The sequence below is a fragment of the Manacus candei genome, unplaced genomic scaffold (genome assembly GCF_025592945.1).
Source record: "Manacus candei isolate 608988 ecotype Guabito, Panama unplaced genomic scaffold, ASM2559294v1 h1tg000076l, whole genome shotgun sequence".
In the NCBI taxonomy this organism is placed as follows: Eukaryota; Metazoa; Chordata; class Aves; order Passeriformes; family Pipridae; genus Manacus; species Manacus candei.
This window is the reverse complement of record NW_026138124.1, coordinates 10,993,253-11,015,255: the sequence shown is the minus strand read 5'-3', so window position 1 is coordinate 11,015,255 and position 22,003 is coordinate 10,993,253. Positions and strand designations below refer to the sequence as shown.

The window sequence follows — 22,003 nt, the reverse complement described above, 5'->3', positions numbered from 1 at the left end:
TAGATAATGTTAATCTCTATGAAAAGGTTAGCTTTCTAGATAAATAATTTTACTTTTTATGCTTTTTGAACAATAAAGTGGCATGTAATCACTCATTTCTCAGGTGTGTCTTAAAACAGATGCTACATTTGTATCTGATGGAGACAAATCAGTTTATCAGTTGCACATGAAATGTTTGCGATATTTCCCATTTGGACAAATTAATTGAGTAAAGCTGCTTTTTAGGAGAGGCCCATGGTTATTTAGCAGTGCCAGGAATATTTATCACCACAGAATAACAGTACCAAAGGGAAATGTCTCCCTTTTCCTTGTCAAGGTTAGCTCGAGGGGAGAAAACCCAACAAAAGCCAAACCCAAACTCTGAAAGAAAGCCTCTATTTCTGAATATGCTTAACATGTTAGTGTCATCAGTTAGTTACACAGACAACACTGAAAGCAGTCCCAGCTTGCACAGTTCAGGTAGGATTTAGTACTTCCAAACATCCTTTCCAGATCCTGTAGAACATGTCTGCATGCAGGTGCTGCTGAGAGCTGGAGGTGAAACCAGCAACACGGAGGCATTTTATTGCAGTTTAAACTGGGCAGTTGTTGACGTGTTTATTTACATCCAGCCATGCATCTGTGGTGGTGTCTTTTTGGTTTCAAGTCATTTTGTCATGGGAGAGAGGAGTCCCTTTTCAGAGCTGACCCGTGTGGAAGTTGTGTGTAAAAGTGCAGAAGGAGTGTTTGGGAATTGCAGAGGGGGCACACTCTGTAATGGATGCAGCACAGTGGGGGTCAACTGCATCTTAAGGGAGTGTGGTAGAGCAAGGATTTTTTTTTTCCCCCTTCCTTTTTGTGTCTGTGGTGATGTGACTCCTTCATGGAAAACCTTTTCTAGGAACGTGTTTTCTTCTGGTGTAAGTGCCTGTATGTTTCACATACACAAAACCTGCACATATTTGTGTCTTCCCCTGCTCTCTTCCCACCCTATCCCATAAATGCCCCTTTTTGGTTCTCCATTGCTCACTTATATTCTTGGAGAGCTGGCAAACCAGATCAATTTGGCATGTAGTTATGAAGGAGCATCTAGCCCTTCCGATACTTTAGTTTTAATAATTGAAATGTGAATAATTTGACTTTGGTTTTGACTTTCCTTTTTAGTGTGGTGTTGCTCATCAGTTGACAAAACAGAGCAGAAAAAAACCCTGTAACCCCAAACCCAACCGTGGGAAGGTGCAGGTGTCAAACCCAGCAAGTTAAGATGTTGGTCAGGAATGCTGGCCCTCTTCCTGTGCAACCTCCAGAGCATGCAGATAATCCCTAACACGCAGTTTTGGTGGTAGAGGCAGCACCCAGGGACTAATCCAGAGCTCCCCGAGCACCAGTGGGGATTGTTTCCCAGAAGATGATAGAGGTGTGCAGAAGAGATGTTTTCTTCCTCTCTTCCCATCTCCCTCCCCAGACAAACCCAGTCTGTGACCCATCAGTTCCAGAGTGGTTCTGGATGACCCGGTGTGCTGAACTACAAGCCTGAGAAATGAGGGATTAATAATTCAATGATTTAAAACCAAAATACTCTGCAATGACAACCAAAGCTATTTTGTTGATTTCCCCTTTCTTTTTCCTCAGATTGACCCTAAAGTTGCGTTTCCCCGACGAGCACAGCCCAAGGTAAGTAGGAGGATCGATAATAGGATTTTAGGCACACAGAGAGTCATTGTTGCCAGGCAGTTCGGGTTTCAGCCGGGGAATTGGCAATGAAAGCTTTTAAAGCCAGAGTGCTCGGCGTCTGAGGGGATCAGTGAGTGGCTGTGGCACAGGGGAGGGCTCTGTGCTGCCGTGTCTGACCGTGTCCGTGCAGAGCTGGGTGGTCGGTGCGGCCGAAGGGCAGAGCCGGCCCCGGATCCGTCGGGATTCGCGGCCGCAGCCCCGCGTCCGTGGGGCTGTTCCACACAGCGTGTTCTGCAGGGTGTTTGTGGAGAGTGGTTGGATTAAGTACAGACTTCAGGCTTGTTTTGAGCTGAGCTTTCAGTTCTGTGGTTGTAATGGTTGTAGTGGATGGGAATATACCTCTGCCTTCATTGTTTGCGAATTTTCTTTTGTATAACTTGAGATGTGCGTGGAGACCAGTGAGTGTTGGATAGCAAGTTTCTGATGAGGCCCTGAGCTCTTGGGGCCACAGGGTATATTTTGCAAGAGCAGAGGGACAATGAGGTCTGAGTGTCCAGCTGGTCAGGCTGGAGCAGTGACCTGGCCATGGTGTGACCAGTCTCCACGAAGGGACAGGGATAGGCAGAGACACTTCTACCTGTGTGCTGCCTCCAAACCCACTGCGTGCCATCGCTCCTGGAGGCACTGCCCGTGCAGTAGGAGTGGCTGCTGCCCTTTAGGCTGTGCCTAATGAAAACAAAGCAGTTCCAAAGCCAAACGTGCAGTGTGTGAATTTTGAAAACCAGGGGCTGAAAGAAAACTTTTGTCATTGTCTTTGTTTTTAAGAGTCTGTTGGAAAAACTCAATTCAGCTGGTGTATGGCACTTGTATACGCTCTAGTCATCTTGGGTTACTTCAGTCTTCTGATTAAAAAGATGGAAAGGCAAGGCTGCAGATTTGTGGATGCAAGTCAGCAAGGAAAAGTGGTCTAAAGCTGGTGGGAATGAGTTCTTGGAAAAAAAAAAAGGGAGCAAACTCCAACAACCTACTTGCAGAATTTTAAACCAGACTAATGTAGGGAGATGTTTAGAGGTTCTTTTCTTCCTAGGACATATCTAATAACTAACTGGTAAATAATGGTGTGCCTGGCTTGTTTCTGTGCTGAGCAAAGAGTTTATAATGTGTGGGGCTTGTGGCTTCTGGATTATGTTGTTGGATTGATTCTGTCTGTAAGATGCGATGTAAAGTTACCAGAATTTTGGTCTTGTGCAGTGACTGATGTTCCTTTCCCCCTTCCCAATACCTTTTAAAGGCTTATTTACATTTTAAACTGTCTTCAATTACCAGTTATCTGTTTCTACAGTGTTATTTGGAGAAGTTTATAAAGCTTACAACAGAGCTGTTAAGCTGTCCCATGTGATTCTTCTCTAACAATTAAAAAAACCAGGGCATGTCTTACGTGGAAGATATTAGTGAGTTAAATTTTCGGGTTAAAGAATGCGAAATCAGGTTGTTTTTACAAAGGAGATTTTGTTTTCCTCTGCATAGGGTGTTTTTTTTCCCCTTGGTGTTTGGTAACAGACATCTTTTGAGTGTGGGGCAAATGCTGGAACGGAGGCTGGATGCCACTCCTGGCAGGATCTTGCTCTCTCTGGAGAGGTCAGCAGTGTCTGTTGCTGCTTTTTACACACTTGTCCTTTCTAAGTGTTGGGATGTCTATGGGGCATTTGAAAAAAATCTGAAGATTGAAAACAGCCCTATTTGGAAACTGGAGAAAAGCAGATGCAATAAAGAACAGATTTTACATCTATTATGACGTGTCATTCTGGCCAGCATTTCATAATCTGGATATTTTGGTTTTTGTTTTTTAATTAGATACTGAATTAAGGTTTTGGACTTTAGCTGTTCATTTATCCCAGTTGAATAGCAAATGCTCAGCGTTAAAATGTGACTGTACTTTAGTCTAATTAACTAGCTAATGCTTGGGTCTGTGGAGATTAATGGCATTTAATGAAATGTCTCTGTCTCTCTCTAGGTGCAAGGGGAGAATTTGTTTGGGGTTTTTTCCCTCCACACCAAGTAATCTTCCTTTTAGCAAAATGGGGATTTGTTTTTTTGTGACTTTCCTGGCAGTGACGGGTGCTGAGGTGGGAGCAGGGCTGGGGGTGCATTCCCCATTCTGCTTCCCTCCCTCCTTCCATCCATCTCCTTCCTTCAGGAGCCCTTTTGACCCTCCTCAGCATGATTAACTCTTCAGTGGGCTCATGTGCACTGGCTCTGCCCTTGCCAGGTCCAGTGCCCAAGGTGATCTGCGGGGTCACACTTGTGTGTGTTCCTTCCCCCTCCTCATCCACGGAATTGCTCCTTGCCCCTTTCAAACCACAGCCCAGTAAAACACTTTCTTTTGGGCTTTTTAAACTGCATCTCCATGGTTTGACACCTCTCTGGTGATGCAAATTGGTTCCTGAGCAAGCAGTGGCAGGTTGTAACAGCCGAGCATTCTTCCCTGATTTTCTTAGAATGACCCTCTGGAAAATCCTGCTGATTGCCTCCAGTGGATTATGCCATGATGTGTAATCCTGCTCTCCTTGGGAAGTCCAGGACGACTTGAAGCCATTGTTTTAGGAAATTTGCTGCAGGGTTTAACTCATTGGGGCTCTGGTGTATGGCTAGCAGCGAGATGAAAAGAGTGTACTCCTGCGGCTGCTGTTCCTTGATAAAAATCTGTCTTGTTTCCAAGTGCTGGAAGGCACTCTGTAACAGTAGATCATTTATAACTCTACTGACTTAAAAAATCCCTAAAAAGCAGCAGCGATGGGGTGGCAGTAGTTTTGTACCCCCTTTTGAATACTGAAGACTATTAATAGTTTGTCTTTTTACTATACATAGCCTGGCAGTTCTGATATTACCTGCTCTATTAGGTTGGAGAATCTTTGACTTAGCATGTTCATTAGATATTTTCACATGTAAGCAATTTCCTCCCTCACCCCTCTGCCTTAGGGATTTATTTAAAAACCAAAACAAACCTGAAGAGCAAAAGGACAGCAGCCTCTGTCCACAGAGAAGCTCCTTGGCCATGAAAATATCTTTGTGTGACTTACTGGTGCAGAAATTTAGATGCTTTGGCATGCAGAGCCCTGTATGAAACAGGAGCAGGTAAAACTTCAGTCAAAGTTTGCAGCTAGTGAGGCTGCCCACCGAGTTGTGTTTTGTGTTCAGGTTCCTCCAGGATGGGATGGAGCTGCTTGTTCTTCCAGCACTTATTGGAGGGGCAGAAAGCACATGGTTGGGAATTGCTCCCAGTTCAACGAGCTGGAGCTACTTGTAGTAACATTGATGGTGTCCAAGGGCACTGAGTATGTGCCCTGCTGGCTGTGGGATGTATCCTTCCTCTTCAGGAATGAGAGGAATAGAAAGGGCAGGGTAACTGCTGCTGCTGGAGCTGCTGCTGTGGCTCACTGGCATGGGCTGGCACTGGGTGCTGGATGTCTGCTGTCCTGTCTGCTGATGGCCCAGAGTAAAGGTGGTTATTGCATATTTTAATTTGGGATCTAGTCTGTGGGTTGGGTACAGAATGCTGGTGACAGTTTGGTCACAAAACATCAAAAGAACTCTATTTGGTGAGGGAAGCCTTTTGTCTGGTGATGGGCTGGTGATGCTGAACCCCAAGGTCTTTGCTAGATGTGTTGTGTTCTCCCAGAGGTCGGTGCAGAGCTGAGCACAGTCCTGGCCCTCAGTGCCCCAGTCAGTCAGGCAGGGGCTGTGCACACTGTGTGGACCTTGTCTGTGGCCTGGCTGGTTTCCTGTCTGGCTGGGCACGTGGGCTGTAAGTGGTGCAGTTCTGCACATCTGGTCCTTCTTCTAGGGAAGAAACAGTGTCAACAACTCCTCTTTCATGGGAGTTGCTGCTGGTTAAAGCCATGTGAAGCTGGTATTCCAGAGCAGCAAATGGAGGGCATGCCCTTTTGGAATAACACCCAGGCCAACCTGGGATTTTTTTTTTTTTTAGAGCTAACCAGTGGATTTGTGTGTCTGATTCCAATTAAGTTAACTGTGGGTGGGGTGTCTGCATCCCTTGGCTGATAAACCTGAGCCAGAGTAACAGGGAGAGATCTTATTCCAAAGCAAATGATGGACCTTGAAAATCAGGGGTTTGTTTGTTCCCTCCTCTCCTTCTGCCTGTAAACTCCAGGTTAGTCCCACTACTTCCCATCTTATTTTAAGTATTGGGTAGACTTTGAAGTTGGGGTTTTTTTCCAAAAGAATGTGAACTGGACACACTGGCAGAACTCAGGATTCTTCCTTTCCTGTCACCCTTCCTTCCCCACTGGGCTGTAAAGAGCAGCAAGGTCAGACCTTTTCCCTATGACTTTTTTGTTTGTTTGTTTGTTTGTTTGTTTGCTTGTTTTGTTTTTCTTTTTGGATTCCCCTGCATTTGCAGGTCTGGGTAGAGTAAGAGAGGAAGTATTTCCTGCTCATGGCATCAGGCACAGATGTGTAGCGTGATCTGGTGTTGTCTGTGAGCAGAGTCCTGTGAAGTCCTTACAGATGGTGTGAGGGATTTCTTTTTATGGTCTACAGCCACTCTTTGGGCACCTCGTTCATCCAGCCTTGATGTAGATCCCTTTCCAGTGTAAGCTGCTCCTAGAATTTGCTTCCCTCTGGCATTAGATGGTCAAATGGACAAGTTGCAGAGTCTGAATCTTGGCTGATCAACCCAGGTCTTCTCGGGCAGTGGAGGAGCAGGGTTTTGAAACCCCTTATTCTTGGGCTTGGGTTTGTGATGTGGTCTGGATGGGCAGTGTGGTCTCTGTCCTTGGATACCACAACCAGATGACAAAGGGGCTGTGCAGGGCCTTCTGTGGAGTGCAGTGAGTTCTGTCAGAAACAAGAGCTGAGCTGGATTTTTGTAATTCTGTCGTTTTTTGGAGATGTAAACATTTATTTCTTCTCCCCAGTCACTCAGGTAGATTGCTCACGTTGTCCTGAATCCCCACAGAGTGTCTTGTACTTGTTAGAATGTCTGTATTTCCATTTTCATTGCCTAAGGACATCTCTCATGCTTAGAATAGTCCTAATGTCCCCTTGACATGCTGCTAACTAAAAATTAAAATTGAACACTAGCTAACATGTTGGTTTTTTTATAGGTGATTCTGCATTCCCTGTGTTTTTCTGTATTGTTGGATTATTTTTAATGGCATCTACCAGGTGACTTTTCTGCACTTGCATATGCCAGGAAAGGTTCCAAAGTGAGGGAGGTCAGGGAAATGGAAGAGGAGCAGCATGGTAACACCCTTGTGTTCCCCTCTGCTTCCAGATTGAGTACATCTCGTCTGCAAAGTGCTGAGCCTTTATCAGCCCGGGGGTAGGTCTACTAATGACTGATCTAAAACCATCAAATTCATTTATTTGTCACTGCCAGTGACAGGCCAGTTAATGCTAATGGATTCTTTTTTTAGCCTGTTGACTCTGGTGATAGTCTCATAAATGTTGTGAAATCTAAAGCCTTAAGAGAACTTGTAACTTATTTTTAGAGGAGAGCTATTGAAACAGGGTAAGGTGGTGTGTGTACCTCAGGGTAAGGTGGTGTGTGTACCTCAAGGTGTGTGTTGTGTTGAGAAGGAAAAAGAGCAGCTCCTAGTTTATTAGCCATACACGGCTGTCTATGCTGTCCTTAATAGTTACTTGATTTTTCAGTTGTATTGTAGTGTTCTCTTTAGGCATGTTTTGGGTCATGCTGTAAAGGAAGGAGAACCTGTAAATAGAGTCAGTCATCTTAGGGAAAAATGGCTTGTTTCAGAAAACAGTTCATCTGCAGGGCCTGGATCTTCTCTGCCCCTATTGTGTGAAAGCACTTAAACATATACTTAAGTTGGCATAAGCATGTGGGTAAGTGCTTTGCTGAATCAGGATGGACTAAAAACACGTTATTAAATGCTTTGTTGAACTGTGAAGCTTGCAGCAGAAAAAGATTAAAAGATTACTTTGTGTATTTGAGAGTACTTTGTATATGGTCAGTCCCATAGCTTCTCTTTCGAAGACAGGCTGTTGTAGCTCTCATTTCCCTGCCCTCACCAGAGGATCTCACTCACAAGAAGATACTAATCTGCTGTTTCCTCAAAAAAGTGATTGCAAGGTCAGTGTAGCATCAGACTTTAAAAAAAATAAATAAATCATTGTTTAAGCTTAATTTAGTCTTCTAGCCCTGAAATCACACATTCTATTTGCCTTAGTCACTGGAATAATTCTGAAAAACTACGTTAGCAGTGTTCAGTGTGGCTTGGGTTTCTGTGATATTATTACTGTAGAAATTGTGGTTTGCTGAGTAATTTGAAAGTTAATGTGAATCTCTGTAGTCAGATCAGCATGCGGTATTAATAAGTTACTTCTAAACTTTGGCATTTTACTGCTCTCCTGGTGGAAGTATTTTAATTTTTGAGTGCAGAGAAAATCTGAAGAATGTTGGGAAGTTCTTTTGCCCTGCTCAGTCATTCCCTGTGCAGGAACATCTGCAGCTGGATGTATTGCTGTGACTGAGGAGGCTTAAATTAAGATTGTACTTTGGGAACTTTCTGTTATAAAGAAGGACCCTATCCTGCTAAGGCTTATGCAATTCTGCACATGAGGAATAGTTCCAGAGACCTCAGTGAGCATGGATAAATGCAGACAAGGCTTCTTAATATGTTGGTGAAGTGTACATGGCAGGAAGGGTGAAGGAAAAGAAGTATTGACAGCAGCAGAAAGTGTCGCTGCCTCGGCCCTGCCCTCCCCCAGCAAAGACTTGCATTAATTTCCCATTGACTCTGATGTACAATAGGGAAGAGGTTTCAAGCTGACTGAAGGGGCAAAGGTCCAAGAAAACTACTGTAGCAAGAACTGATGCAGAGTGACAGTAATGAGGTGGCCTGGCAGGTGGGAGGGAAAAATGGTGGGGTGGGGGAAAGAAACTAATATCTGGTGAATTAAGTAGTTCCCAGGGTTTGAAGTTGTTAAGTCCTCTTGGTTTTATTTTCCTCTGTGTGCTGTACAAGTATGAGATGTGGCTGAGCAGGGCTCCTTGGCTGAGGATGTGGGTCCTGGTGCAGCTCCAGTCCTTGTGGTTTGGGACTGGGTCACTGGGAGTGCTGGTGTGGCCCAGCGGGTACAGAATTCTTCTGTAGTGTCCCCAAACCTGCACTGTGTTGTTTTAATCAGTCTTTTAGTGTTCCTGACTCTGAGTTCATCTTTACATTGTTCTGTGGGTCAGCTGTGCATCAAAGAGAAGGTGAGGAGCACAGGGTGAAGAACTGTTTTGAAATTTTGATTTATTTAAAATAGGGACTGTGAAGCGCCGGCAAGACTTTCAGAGTCTTGAATGCTGGTGGAAAGAGAATGACTGCTGGATAGAAACTCTGTGGAGGTTTTTGTAACAAATGCTGAGGGTACTGTGGTGTGGTGTGTAAAGAGGCTGCAAGGAGCTGAGCATTCATCCCAAGTATCCGTAAATCCCACTGGATGGGGGAGGTACTGCTCAAGTTAGAGGCTTGGTTTGTGGCAAAAGCTTGTCAGCTCAGCACTGGCAGAAGGTTTGGTGTTTGCACTGCTGCAAAAAGGTGTTGCTGAAGGGGATATTGCCAGGGATTCTTCTGCAGTGCTTGCTGAGCGAGTGAAACTCCTGTGTAGTTTTCCTTTTGGCCGCATTATCAATCATTAATGTTCAGAGACGATTCCCTGCTCTGAGCCCGAGCTGTGTGCAGGGCCCGACACATACACTGAGCATTTATCCTTTTGCCAAGGGTTTGCAAAGTGTTGCAAATGAGTGTAAAGATGTTCGTTTGCTGGTGAAATTCACCTACTTCTGCTGTTGTATTTGGCAGACCTACAGAGCCTATAGCAGCACCGTGTGCTCAGTGACTTGTGAAAGGGAACAGAAAACACTGAAATCTGAAGTTACTACTGAGATGGGAAATATGATAGAAATTTTCTGGGGATGGAGGGTGTTGCCCCACCTTTTGGTCTGGGGCTGCTTCCAACCGTTGTGTTGGGTGGTGTCAACTCTTGATCTCTGCCATGTCCTCGGGATCCCTGGGAGATCTTTCCTGTGAGTCCTGAACAAGCCCTGCTGAGACAACTACAGTGGAAACTGTCTGCTTCTTGTGGCTGGAGCTCCCTCGCCTCAGAAAGTCTCCAGTATAAGGTGTTTGGGTTTTTTTTATTGATGTATTTGCACTAGACAGCTCACCTTGCTCCCCAGATGCTTTCTGTGATTCCAGCTCTGGATGGGTGGCCTGCAGAATACTCACCAAACATTTGACTCTACCCTCTTCAAATATTACCTGGTGAAAAAAACCTTGTAAAACCCACTGTGAAGAAGTCTTGGGCTGGTTTTGACCCACTGTTGGCTGGGTTTGACCACTGAGAAAGCACAGAGTTGTTGTCAGTCAAGTCTGGTCTTGGCATAATGTGTAGGAACCCAAATAAGGCCCTGATGGGCCTGATACTGATGCTGCCTTTGAGCCTGGAGACAGAAAAAAAAGGGCAACAGGGGATTATCCAAAGCATCTCAGTGTGGCAGAGAACAGAGCAGCTTCCTGACACCCAGGTTTGATACCACAGAAAACGGCTGCCTCTGTCTGAAGGGGATGTTGGGAAGGAAGTGTGGGAAGCAGAGCAGTGTCACAGTCTGCCAGCTCTTCACAGGACTTGTCTTTGAGGGGTTAAACTGAAGATTTTTTGTTTTTAACGACTTTTGACTGTAAGGGAAAATAAGAGAGGCCCTGACTGGAGTGCCAGCGCTCCGGAGGATGTAACTGCTGAGGTTCCCTGGCCAGGCTGCGCAGAGGGGGAAGCCAGATAAGGACGTGAGGCCGCAGCATGTGAAAGGTGGTTTGTGGTGTGAATTATGGCTGGTGCAGGTCTCCTGGTGGTCACAAACCAGCACGGGGGCTGGGGCGCAGTGCTGGAGTGCTGGGAGGCAGGGGATGGCAATGGGCTCAGCGGTGCTTTGTGAGGCAGGGCTGGTCCTGGTGCCCTCAGTAATGGCAGGAGAGGAGGAAGCACGGGAGGAGAGGAGGAAGCATGAGGAAACACACTGAACTGCAGGTGTCCTGGAGGCCTCTGCCTCCAGAGGAGCGTGCTCCTGCTCCCTGCAGCGCTGGGCACTCAGCCATGCCAGGCACTCCTCTGACCCCGTGCTCCGGCTCTGGAAGCTGGTCCTGGAAGCTGGCTGTGCCGTGTGGCCCTCGTTCCTCCCAGTCCTGGAAGCTGGCTGTGCCGTGTGGCCCTCGTTCCTCCCAGCCCTGGAAGCTGGCTGTGCTGTGTGGCCCTCGTTCCTCCCCGCTGGAGCTGGGAGGGATGGCCACAGTGGTTCCTCAGTCCTGTGCAGACAGGGAGTGTGTCCTGACGTGCTTCCAGTGTGGAGCGTGGCACTGGAGATGGGCTGCCCTGGAACTGTGAGCCTCTGTTTCCCCTCTACCTGCCAAGTGGGCGTTTGCTGCCCCAGCCAGCCTGGGATCCCAAGGGTGGGTGGCTGGTGGTGAAAAGCACCTGGAGAGAGTCTCCTCCTCCAGCACCTTTTGTGCTTTAAACTCCAGCCTCACTGAGTCCCGTGAACTGGGATTGGAGCTTCAGGTTCTGCGTGTGTGCTGCCTGGGCATTCATGTGTGAGGAGGGAGTTGTCATCATCTTGCGTGATTTTTGTTTTTTTCACCTCTCTTTTTCATCTGGTCACATCTACTTTGTCATTAATCTTCCAGATCAAATACAATGATAGTTGAAAATCCTCCATAGTTATAATTCCCCCAAAGTTTTGATTTTATTGTAGTCATGAGAAGTCAGTTTAGGGTTCTGGGCCTCTGTTCATGGGTATCTCCAGTGGATATTTAGTAGGGGCATTTGTCTTCTGTCTCGATTAAGCATGTGTATGCAGTAGGAAAAGAGCAAAATATGGAATAGAAAAAAAGATAAAACAATTCGGTTACCAGTCCAAAGGCCTTAATGCTAAAGAGCCATGAAGAAGCTTTATTGGAACTATAATTGCAGACATAAGCAGTGATTATCTGTCTTCGTGCCTTTATGGTTCCCATCACTGTCATCTGAACACATGAAGCTGATGAGAGTGTGAGCAGAACATTATTCAGCTGGTGCTGTGTAATCCTGATCTCTTGCAGTATGTGGAAAGTAACATAAAGTGTTGATTCATTTGAAAGTGAAGGGGAGAGAAGAAGGTGAGAGAGGACAAGTGTTGTTGCAGAACACGTTATTTCATCCTGGTTGCAGCTGAAGGAATGAAGGGACAGGATAAGCTTCTTATATGGATATGGTCAGAAGAAATTTTGCTGTTTGTTAATGTTCTTAGAGGTCTTGGGCAGGTGCAGCCCTTTTGTCGTTGGAGAGTTCCTCTGTGTTTCCTTGAAATGTTCTGAATTTGCTCCAGCTGAGAGAAGGGCAGCAGCACCTGTTTGTCTTGCATTCCTGAGAGCTGGAGATTGTTGGATCAAGGCAGACAAATGGGTGCTGCCAAGCACTTCTTGAGGTGGAACAGAGACCAGAGGGCAAGTCCTGAATTGCTGTCCTGATTATTGGTGCTGGTTATGAAGGTGAAAATGTGCTCTGGGCTGTGAGGAGGCAGAGGCAGGAAGAGGTGATTTGGTGGTTGGGCAACTGGAGCAGTGGAAGGAGCAGGGTGTGCAGAGCTCTGGCATTTTGCACCGGGGTTGATGATGCCAGGATAGGCACAGGTGGTTTGAATTCATGTGATCCAGGCCAGTGTTGAGAGGCCAATTTCTCAGGCCCCTGATTTTCATTGCTATCACCTGCTCTGGGCGGGGAGAGTCAGTGGAGGAGGTGAGATAAGAGCCAGAAGTCCTGTGGTCTCTTCATGAACAGTGTATGGATTGTCCAGGGCTACGTTTGGGCAGTAAAAAGGTAACTATTTTGAGAATGTTTTTTGGGTAGGGGAGGCATTTGCTGGATGTGAAACTGGTTGTGCTTTTTTTCATTTTTCCTGAAATTTGGAGGCAAAGGACAGCTGTTTTAAAGGAGGAAAATAGAAGCAGAGGAATAACTTCTAAATCTGTTTTTTATTTACTCTTACCCTAGATTAGGACCAAGTAAAAACCAGACCTGATCATGTATGTTTTTGGTGGAATTTTCTTAATTTCTTAGTGATTATTATCTTTGCTTTTATTGGAGTTAGCAGAAGGTATCCACTAACTTGTTAAAGCAGCTCAAAGCATAGCCCCTAAACTGCCTAATACACTCAAGGGCATTTTAAAAACAAACCCAGAAATCTGCTAGCAAAGTGCCTAGATACACAAAGAAGAGGGAATGCAGTTTTTGGAGACATGTGCCTGCCTTGCCTGCCGGTCCTGTGTGAAAGCAGAATGAGATAGTGATGTTTTGAAAGTTTCTGGTCTTCAGCTGAGCGAGCTGCCAGTGAAAAACTGGTTCTTGGAAAAGTTTTATTCAAAATGTGGTTGAAGGTCTGTGGGATGTACGTTCTGGAGACATCAGCATCCTACTTTCACAAAAGACTTGTGTGCTGAAAAGACTTAAACTAGTTTAAATGTGACCCTTGTTCTTATCACAGGGAGATGAGGTAAGTGATTGTCATCACCCTTGTTTTATGGATGTGGAAAACAGAAGTGCTGCTCACGTGTTCTGCAGTGCTCAACAGTGGGAATTGCTGGTGCCTTGGGAGAGGGTTATTCCAAACCTGGTGTGTGCTGGGGCTGCACCTGCTGTGCCGTGTGTTCCTAGGTGTTGGAGGAGACAGGAGAAGGGGGTTCTGGGGAGCTCAGGTCCCTGCTGTGCCGTGGTCAGTGCTCGGGGAAGGACTGCAGTCCCTGAGGTGGTGGACCAGTGTGTGGAGATTGCCTGGGTGAGACAGGTGTGAGTTAGTCAGGAAACCCTCTGCAGAAGGCTTTTGTACCTAGAACTGGCTTACAAGAAGCAGTTGTTGAGAATAGGCCTGGCTTTGCTGGGCATTTGAAGCATCTTAAGAATGGTGCTGGCAGTGGTATGAGTCTGAGCGGGGCACAGACAGGCACAGGGGAGGGCTATGAAATATTTAAGATGGAGAGGTGAGTGCCCAGAACAGACTGAACACGGTGCCTGTCTGACATCTGCCTGGCGCTTCCAAACCTACAGTCGGCTCCTGTAGTGTGGGGCAAGAAAGGGAAGCAGGGAATAGAGAGGGCTGCTCCTTGCCAGGGTCTGGCTGCTTTCTGGGGGAAGGAAGCTGTGTGTGGGAGTGTGCAGCAGTGCTGGGGCCCAGGGCTCTGTGCACCAGGTGTGCTGGAGAGCTGGAGCTGTGGTGTGTGCGTGGTGGGGACGGCTGGAGCCGTGGGAGTCACCGAGCCTGGGAGCGAGTGCTCCGTGCCGGTACCTGCTCCCGGGGCTGTGAAATGCTGTGCTGCAGCTCTGAGCCCTCAGCCCTTGGCACATCTCTGCCCTTCCCCACGCAGAGGCTGTGCCTGTGGCACGGCTGGAGAGGAGGAACAGCTGCAGCCCTGGTTTCTGAAGCCAGGCTGCCGCCCTGCAGCCCTCGTGTCCTCGCTGGCCGCTGTGGGCTGGAAGCTCCAGCCCGTGTGCTTTGGGATCCTGTGGCAGCAGCGCTGCAGAAATGACGAGTATCATTGTGTTTTATTGTGGCTTCTAAGAACGCAGCGTGTTTGTGCTTCGGGGAGCCCCAGGGGCTTTGTTTTTCACCAGGCCTGAGCTATTCTTCGGCAGAGCCTTCCCGGAGCATGAGCCAGTTCTGCCCATTAGGACTGAGAGACGGGCCTGACTGATTTCTGCTCCCTGCTGCATAATAAATCTGATACTAAAATTAGTGCTGGTCTCCCTAGGCCATAATTCTTGCTGAGATTATAGAGAATTGTGTGTGCAGGGAGGAACTGTGGTTCTGTATGTTTGGCTTTTTTTTTATAACCTTGAGTGTCCAATTTCCAGGTTTTTTACTTAACCCCCCCATCTTTTTTCCCCTTTTCCTCTCTTTTGGGAAGTGCTTAGCCTTTCTGTGTATTTTGGCTATTTAAGCCTCTGTCACTGCAGGCAGATGAGTTCCTTGGGAGCTCTTCTGAAGGTTTTGTAATTGAGTCTTTTACCACGGCGACAGGATATTATTAACCTTCAGTAAAGCAATTTATTTCATACTCCTTTGTGGGGATAAGCCTTTTTTCCCCCAGGAAAATATGTATGTGGAAAGGGTTTTACGTACAGAGGTAGCTGGACTTGCAGCAGTGATTATGATTTTAGAAAAATTAATAATTACATGAAAAATAGGCAGTTCTGTTTGCGTCAGTTTAAAAGAAACCTTTGGTCCTGAATGGTTCACCCCTGCCTCCAGTGTTTTATTTTCAAGAATATACTTTTTGCCTGTTGGTGGTTTTGAAAAGAGGTTGTATTTCATTTCAGAGCTTTCAATATTTAGCCTGTGTGAGCACTAAAACATTCTGTTTTCTTCTTTCAGACAACCTTAAAAATGACCTGAGAGCTGGAGGGAGGAGTTCCTTGCGGGGTCTCCCTGTTGGCATGGCCTTTGCCCTGAAATCAAATGCAGACTAGTCCAGCAGTCGTTAAAGACTGGATAGCTCCTAGAGCAGCAATTTCCAGCCAGCGAGGGGGATGCTGGCTAAGTGGCCAGCCTGGCTGGATCCCTCGTGTTCTTTGTTGAGCGCGGTGACAAAGGCACCGGTCTGGGATTCGGGGATCCAGGCTGGGGTGTTTTGGTGTCTCCCTGCGCCCCAATTTTTTATTTTGAAAAGATGATGAGAACATTTCTTTTCCCGCGTCTACTTAGGCTTTACTTTTTGCTTCAGTAGCCTGTTAAACTTTAAAGAAATTAAATTAACTATGCACTTGTCGTGTCTTTCAAGGTACTTGAAAACTTTGCGCTGTCTCAGCGCTGCTTTCGAAGGAGTTCACCACACCTTGCAGTAGGAATATGTTCTTTTAGCAATTATATTAGATGAAGAGGTGGTATTATTCCCACATTATACAAGAGAGCTTGGATGAGAGGCGAAGTGCTTTGTCCAGAGCTTTACGTTTATTAACACACTCGAGTCTCTTGGCGCCGTGCGGAGCTTTAATTGCAGCGTCATCGTTTCGCTGCCTCTCCCGCGTGCTCAGGGCTGCTGCTCGGAGTGAACGGGCGTCCTGGGGCCAGGGCTGCGTCTGGGAGGCTTTCAGTGACCTTAGGGAGGGCTGACCTCCACAACCACCCTCTCCCAGCTGATCTTCCAGTGTTGTACCGCTTTCTGATTTTCCAGAAGTGTTCAGTTATTTTTATTCAAACTTCCTAATGCTTCTTTGGCGGTTCCGTCCCTTTTACATCGGATGGGCTTTTCCATCTCTGTCAGAAAGCTGGTACTGTGGACCTGAGGAGCACTCACCTGCTGCACCTTTGGGTGGGCAGGGACTGCAGGTGTGCAGTCCTGGCAGCCGTGGCGTGTGTCTGGGATGTGTCTCAGTGCCTGGATGGGCACCCCTGGGCACACTGTGCTCTCTGGGCTGTCCTGCTGGTGAGTGTGTTTGGTGGCAAGCACTGAAGCCCTCTGTGCACGCCATCCTTTGGCTGTGGGGTTGTGGGATGGACCTGCCCCTTCCCTGGGCTCGTGGATGTCGCTGGTTTTTTTTTGGTAGGAGTGAACTGAGACCTCTAAAACCAAAGACAAGTGGCACGGCCGTGCTTTTATCCTGCAGTCTTGAGCGGCATCAGCTCCATGTGCTGCTGCCTGCTGGGCTGGCCAGGCAGGGTGTGATGGTGGTTCTGTTCCAGGGGAGCAAAGGGGCTTCTCCAGAATCTGCCCTCCCACTGGTGCCTCTCATGACTGGCTTGTGCTGACCCCCCGTGGGAAGGGGTCCTTTGCTGTGTGATTCTTCAGCCTTTCCTAAAATTCCAGAGACACGCTACATGCAAGAAAACATTACTGTTACTGAAAGACTTCTGGGCCCCTCTACATGCTGTTTTTTTAAAACTTTGCAACTGGTAGATGTATTTTTAAATCTTCAGTGAGAGAATCTTTCTATTTTAAAAATGCTTAAAATACCTTTTTCCCCGCCTTTTACTCTGTTGTTGTAAATGAGCCCCACCATCTGATTTTTTTTTTCTTTCCTCTTTAAAGCTTCCCCACCAGAGATTTAATTAAAATATTGTGAAAGGCAGTCATTGAAAATGAGAAACCTTTTGAGTGGAAGGCACCCTGATTTCCCTCTGCGGAGCTTTTTGTCACCATAGAGATGAAAAGAGAAGCTCAAAATTGCACTTTCCCCTTGTGTGTTGCTGCTGAGGGGCCGTGGCTGCAGGTAGCAGCTGCACTGAGATCCAAGGGCCAGGCTGGGAAGGACTGCAGGGGCTGAGACTTTAACTCTTTGCAGGGCACGAGCACTGGGTCGGGATTTCATTCCCTGGTGGAAGCATTTTTCTGAGTTTATTATTCTGTTTTAATTTCCTGTACTTTCGGGGCTGGAATTCACGTGGGCTTGTGAAGGGAAGGAATGAAGGTGCCCGTCCTTTTGTCTCCATAAAAGCATAACTAAGCACCTTTGGGCACAGCAGTGTCCACAGGATCTGCTCCAGAGCTGCTCCAAGGGGCTGAGCATCACCACGGTGTTCCTGAGGGGCTCCTGCACAAATCTACTGAAGGAATGCTGTTGGAATCCCACTTGGCCTTTTTAATTTTGTCCTGTTAGTCATACCGAAACTTCTCTTTAGGGTTCCAGCCTATCTTGATTCTTACTTAAAATAACTAAACGTTGGAGACTTTTTTTGTTTGTTTTTCTTTTAAAATTAATGAGTTAATTTTTTATTTTTCCTTCCAGTAACCCCTGTGGAAGTGTAGGGATTACTAAGCCAAAAATATGCTGCGAGTGGTAAAACTGCTCTGCTGCAGTTTCAAAGACAGTCCCACAAATTGAAGATTATTGGAGGGGACGTGACACTGGGCAGTGTTATGCTTTTAATCATTTTAAAAACAAATTTTTCTCCCTAATTGAGTGAAGAGCAGGCACAAGTGGATTCTTGGCACAGACATCTCAGACAAATGAAAGTAGAATGTATATTGAAGCTGTCTGCTGTTGTATATTTTACACCATACCTGTCTTGGTGCCTGATCTCAAATGGATGTGGTGGTTTAATTTTAAGCTGTTTGAGCAAGACCTGTTGTGTTTAAACTTCCAGATAGAAAGTGAACATAACCAGTGTAATGGCATTATTAATGGGTAGTATTACTAAATTGCAATTTGCAAATTGATGGTTTAACTCCGAGACTAAATATACAGCTGTGTTCTTGTGTAATGTTACAAGACAAAATTAGATCAAGTATTAAAAACAGAAGGGCCTCATCCAAACCCAGCGGGTGTGTTCCCAGGGCCTTCACTGAGCTTTTCCACCCTGCACTGAGGGTGTGGACCCAAAAACCCAGTGAAGTTACTCCAAGGTGTGTGTGCCCTCCAGAGCGGGCTGTTAACATCTGACTGCCCGAGATACCGACGGATTCGGAGTGAAATAAGAAAATCACTTGTTTCCATGCTGGTGGTGACCACCGGTCTGATGGTTGGCTTCAGCTTGTACCTGGCAGGCTGATCGAAGCAATGCTGTTGTGCATATGGATCTGAGTTCCTGCAGGATTACATATTAATTTTTAAACAAGATGGTATTTGGGAGCCGGGCTCGGCTCTGATGCAATTTGCCCTTGTGCTTTCCTTGACTGTTGCTAATAAGAAGTGCTGGCCTAAATCAGCGTCTTGGAGAATCATCGATTTGCTAATTGCAGATAATCAAGTCCCTGCTCATGCTGAGACCACTTTTGTTTCCTGCCATTCCGCCAGGATTCGGGCAGCATCTTCCAGCCTTTGACGTAACCAGCAGAGTGGGTTTGGAGCGCTCACGTTGTTAATTCTCGGAGGTGACAAAGTTGTTGGTATTCAGGCTTGATAAACGAGGAGCTGTGATACCACTGACCTTTCTGGCCAAAATGAGCTGTGAAGGTCAAAGCTGGGGGCTGAGTTGGGGGAAAGGGAGATGTTTGGAGAGCTGCAGGGGCACAGCCTCGGGTAGTGCAGTCCTGAGCAGTGTCTGCCGGCGCCAGCCTGCCGGAATTATTCTGAACACGTGTGGTAGTAGCTTCTTACTTTACTTTTTTAAGATGTGTTTCTTTCCCCTCTGTGTTCAGCTAGGGGGGATGTCTCTGTGTGCTGTAGATTTTGCAGATTATGTTTAAAATGAAGCAGGGGCTGATGAAAATGTCTGTGTCCTGCAGTTAGTGCAGTCAGGAGAGGTGGGGACAGGAGGCTGCTGCTCTGCAGGTTTCTCCCGAGTGTCCCAGCCCATGGGCATGGCACATTGTGCTTGGATGCTCTGCGCTCTCTCCATGTCCACTTGAGCCAACAGCCCTGTCCCCATGAGGCCTTTTTCATTCTCTTGGTGGATCAGATCTCGCTGAAGGATGTGGCAAAAGGTGGTAACAGCTGATGAGCTTTTCTGATGACCTTATGTAGAGCAGCAGTTGATCCCAGACCATGAAAAAACAGGAGGAAGTAAGAGCCTTTCTGAGGGGAAGATCCCATTAGCTGGTGAGCATTTTTTTTTCTGTTGGTGCTGGTCCTCTGGGTCAAGGAGAGCAGGGCAAATCCTCTGAAGCTCCCCTCGCTTGGCTTTGAAGATCCTGAACATATTGCTTGGGCTGAAGCATTTTGCAAAAATAACGAGGGTTTTTCATTTTGTCCATCTGGCTGGGAGCTGGGCTGTGCTCAGGACAGCACATCCCTCAGAGATGGAGGGACAGGTTTGCTTTTTCCAGTGCTTGCTGCAGGGATTTGCAGCAGCCGGTTGCGTTGGAATGGCAGAGCAGAGCCGACGTCAGCCCTACACGTGTGCTCTGGGGCACTGTCTGCACAGAGTGTGTGAGCAGGTCTGCTGGTGGAGAAGAGGTGGAGTGTGGTGGTGCACAGAGGGGGATGGCAGTTGCCTGAGTCTGGCAGTGCACGGGGACACCGAGCGAGTGGCCCCAGCCCGGTCCCTGCTGGAGCCGGTGCCGTCCCCGCTGCCGCTTTAAAGCCACACCAGAGGAACAGATGATCACTGGACAGCTTAGGTTACATAATCTCTTTTGGGTTTAATGTCAGGCCTCCCTGAGCCCCATCCAGTGCCAGCTTCCAATCTGGCTCGTAATACTCCTGAATGTCCTTTTAATTTTTGTCTTTATTAATAGTTCTCTTACTGTAGTGTGCTCTCTGCCCGGCTCTGTGTGCTGTGCGTGCCTGGGAGTTCATTGCTCCGCTCTCCAAGGGCTCCCCTGCCTGTGCTTCCTGCTCCTCCACCACCCTGGAGCCATTCCCAGGTGTTTTCTCTGCTAGTTCCAGAGGCATTTTTTAAAAATTGTTGTGGGGAGAGAAACAGGAAGGCTGGCTGGGGATGAAGGCTGGCCAGGGATGGAACCTGCGTGGATTTGGCTCTTCCTGTTCATGAATGAAGCTCGTGAGGCCATGTGGGAGGACAGAACTGGTCAGGGAAGACTGGGGCAGTGGTGGTGAAGTGATGAAGGTGATGGTGAAGGTGAGACAGGAGAGATCACAAGCTCTGGCTCCACCTGGGTGGACTCTTGCTCTTTGCAAGCACAGATCTGTCAGCTGGACTAACTTTCTTTGAAATTTACCTTGCTCATGTCTGGAAGAGCTGGTTTGTTTCTGTATTGAGTGTTTATTTTTCATAAACAAAGTTCAGGCTCTTCACTGTTTTTCTCTGATTACTTGGATGTAATAAAGACCAGCAATTCTGTGGAGATAGGGCAGCAGTGATTTTGGATGCTGAACAGCTGTGTGATCCAGAATGCCAGTGTTTTTTTCCTCATCCCTTACTCCATAAATAGGTGCCTCTGCAGTTATTCTCTACTCCTGCTAGGATTGGTGCTAATTCCACATATGTGTCCTGATGGCTGGTCTTCCTCTGAAAGCCCTAGCACTGATTGTTTATTTATTATTTAAAGGAATAATATAATTAAAAAAAGTTCATACATATATGCAGAGGGGAGGAGGAGGAACTGAGATGTTATTTCAGATCTGAGTCTAGGAATCAAATAGAAACCAAAAAAACAGATGTGGTTAGAGCAGACATGGTTTAGCAGCAACCTGAAGCCCTTGGAATACTCCTGCATTCCCTGAGACAGCTTCTCTTACATTAGCTCTTGCGTGACTTTGTGTCAGTTAAAGGAGTTAAATAAAAACATATTGCAGGGGAAGTATTTAGTGCCTTGTGAATGCCAGTGTGTTGTAGCAGCTGTTTAAAAAATAAACAATAAGACCCCAAAGAGCAGAGTGCAGTACCCAGACTGCTTTGTGTGGCTGCTTTGGGAGGGGGCTGGACCAAGGCAGAGGATTCTGAGCTTTTGGGGTGTTTAATCTCCTCCTTTGATTTATTTTTACTACTGCAGATGATGTCTTAGGTGGGATGGTGGCAGGGGAAGGTAGGAAGGGGAGCAGGATGGATCTGTTTAGTTCCTTTTGCAAAGCGAAGCCAGCATTGCCCTGGCTGCCTAACACACCAGTAGCTGGTACTTCCTAAACTCATACTGTGAGTAAATCATGAGGCAAACCTGATAACACCATCATGATCTTGACTGTGAGCCAAACTGTACAAAATCCTGTAGTGTGTCTGAATGGCTAAAAAGGCCCAAAATAAATCACAAAGTGCTGGTAATACAGTCACTGCTGCTGTTTGCCACAGGGGTGGATTGCAGTCTGTGATCCCTGGGTGAGTAAGTCTCTCAATTGTATTCAGAGATGGTGTATGGCATAGCTGGAGTACCACAGCATCACTTTGCTGCGTAGCATCCAGGAGCAAGAATCCAGGACTGTTGTTTTATTTTGTTTAATTTTATTTATTCTATTGATGGACCTAACCATTTTGGGCTGTGCTATTTTGCTAGTAGATATGTGCAAATGAAAGTCAGGATCAAGATGTGTGGGGAGCATTAATTTTAATTTATATATAAATGCACGTATGAACACACATAAAAGGTGCCAGAACCTCTTACATATTTGTGTTTGCTCAAGTGTGCAAGAAGTGTGATTGACAGCACTGAAAAGGGAGAGGGCAGTTGAAATCAGTTATAGCTTTTGGTCCCTAAACTGCCGTTTCTTGGTGTGTCCTGGAAGAGCCTTCGTCCTAATGATGCTGAGCAATAAATAACACAGGGAAGAGTAATAGCTGTCTATGGTAGCAAATTATAGTTGATTTATTGCACATAATATATACAGGTGCAGCTAATTTAATTAAACACAAGACCTTTTTAATGCTGTAAAGACAGCCCTCTCTAAAGCCAATCAGCACTGTGGTGCTGTAATAAGGCTTTAAGTGAAATAAGCAGCATTACAAGCACAGCTCTATTGG

At 46.6% G+C, this 22,003-nt stretch overlaps 1 protein-coding gene across 16 annotated transcripts in view; it reads left to right on the top strand.

Moving 5' to 3' along the window:
* The window catches only part of MSI2 (musashi RNA binding protein 2), a 222,373-nt gene that overhangs the window by 3,437 nt on the left and 196,933 nt on the right, over positions 1 to 22,003 (top strand). For all 16 annotated transcript variants that reach the window (XM_051809443.1, XM_051809441.1, XM_051809433.1 and 13 more), the window contains exon 5: positions 1,612 to 1,653. In XM_051809443.1, the coding sequence (XP_051665403.1) occupies positions 1,612 to 1,653 (42 nt within the window). The remainder of the gene's footprint in view (positions 1 to 1,611; positions 1,654 to 22,003) is intronic.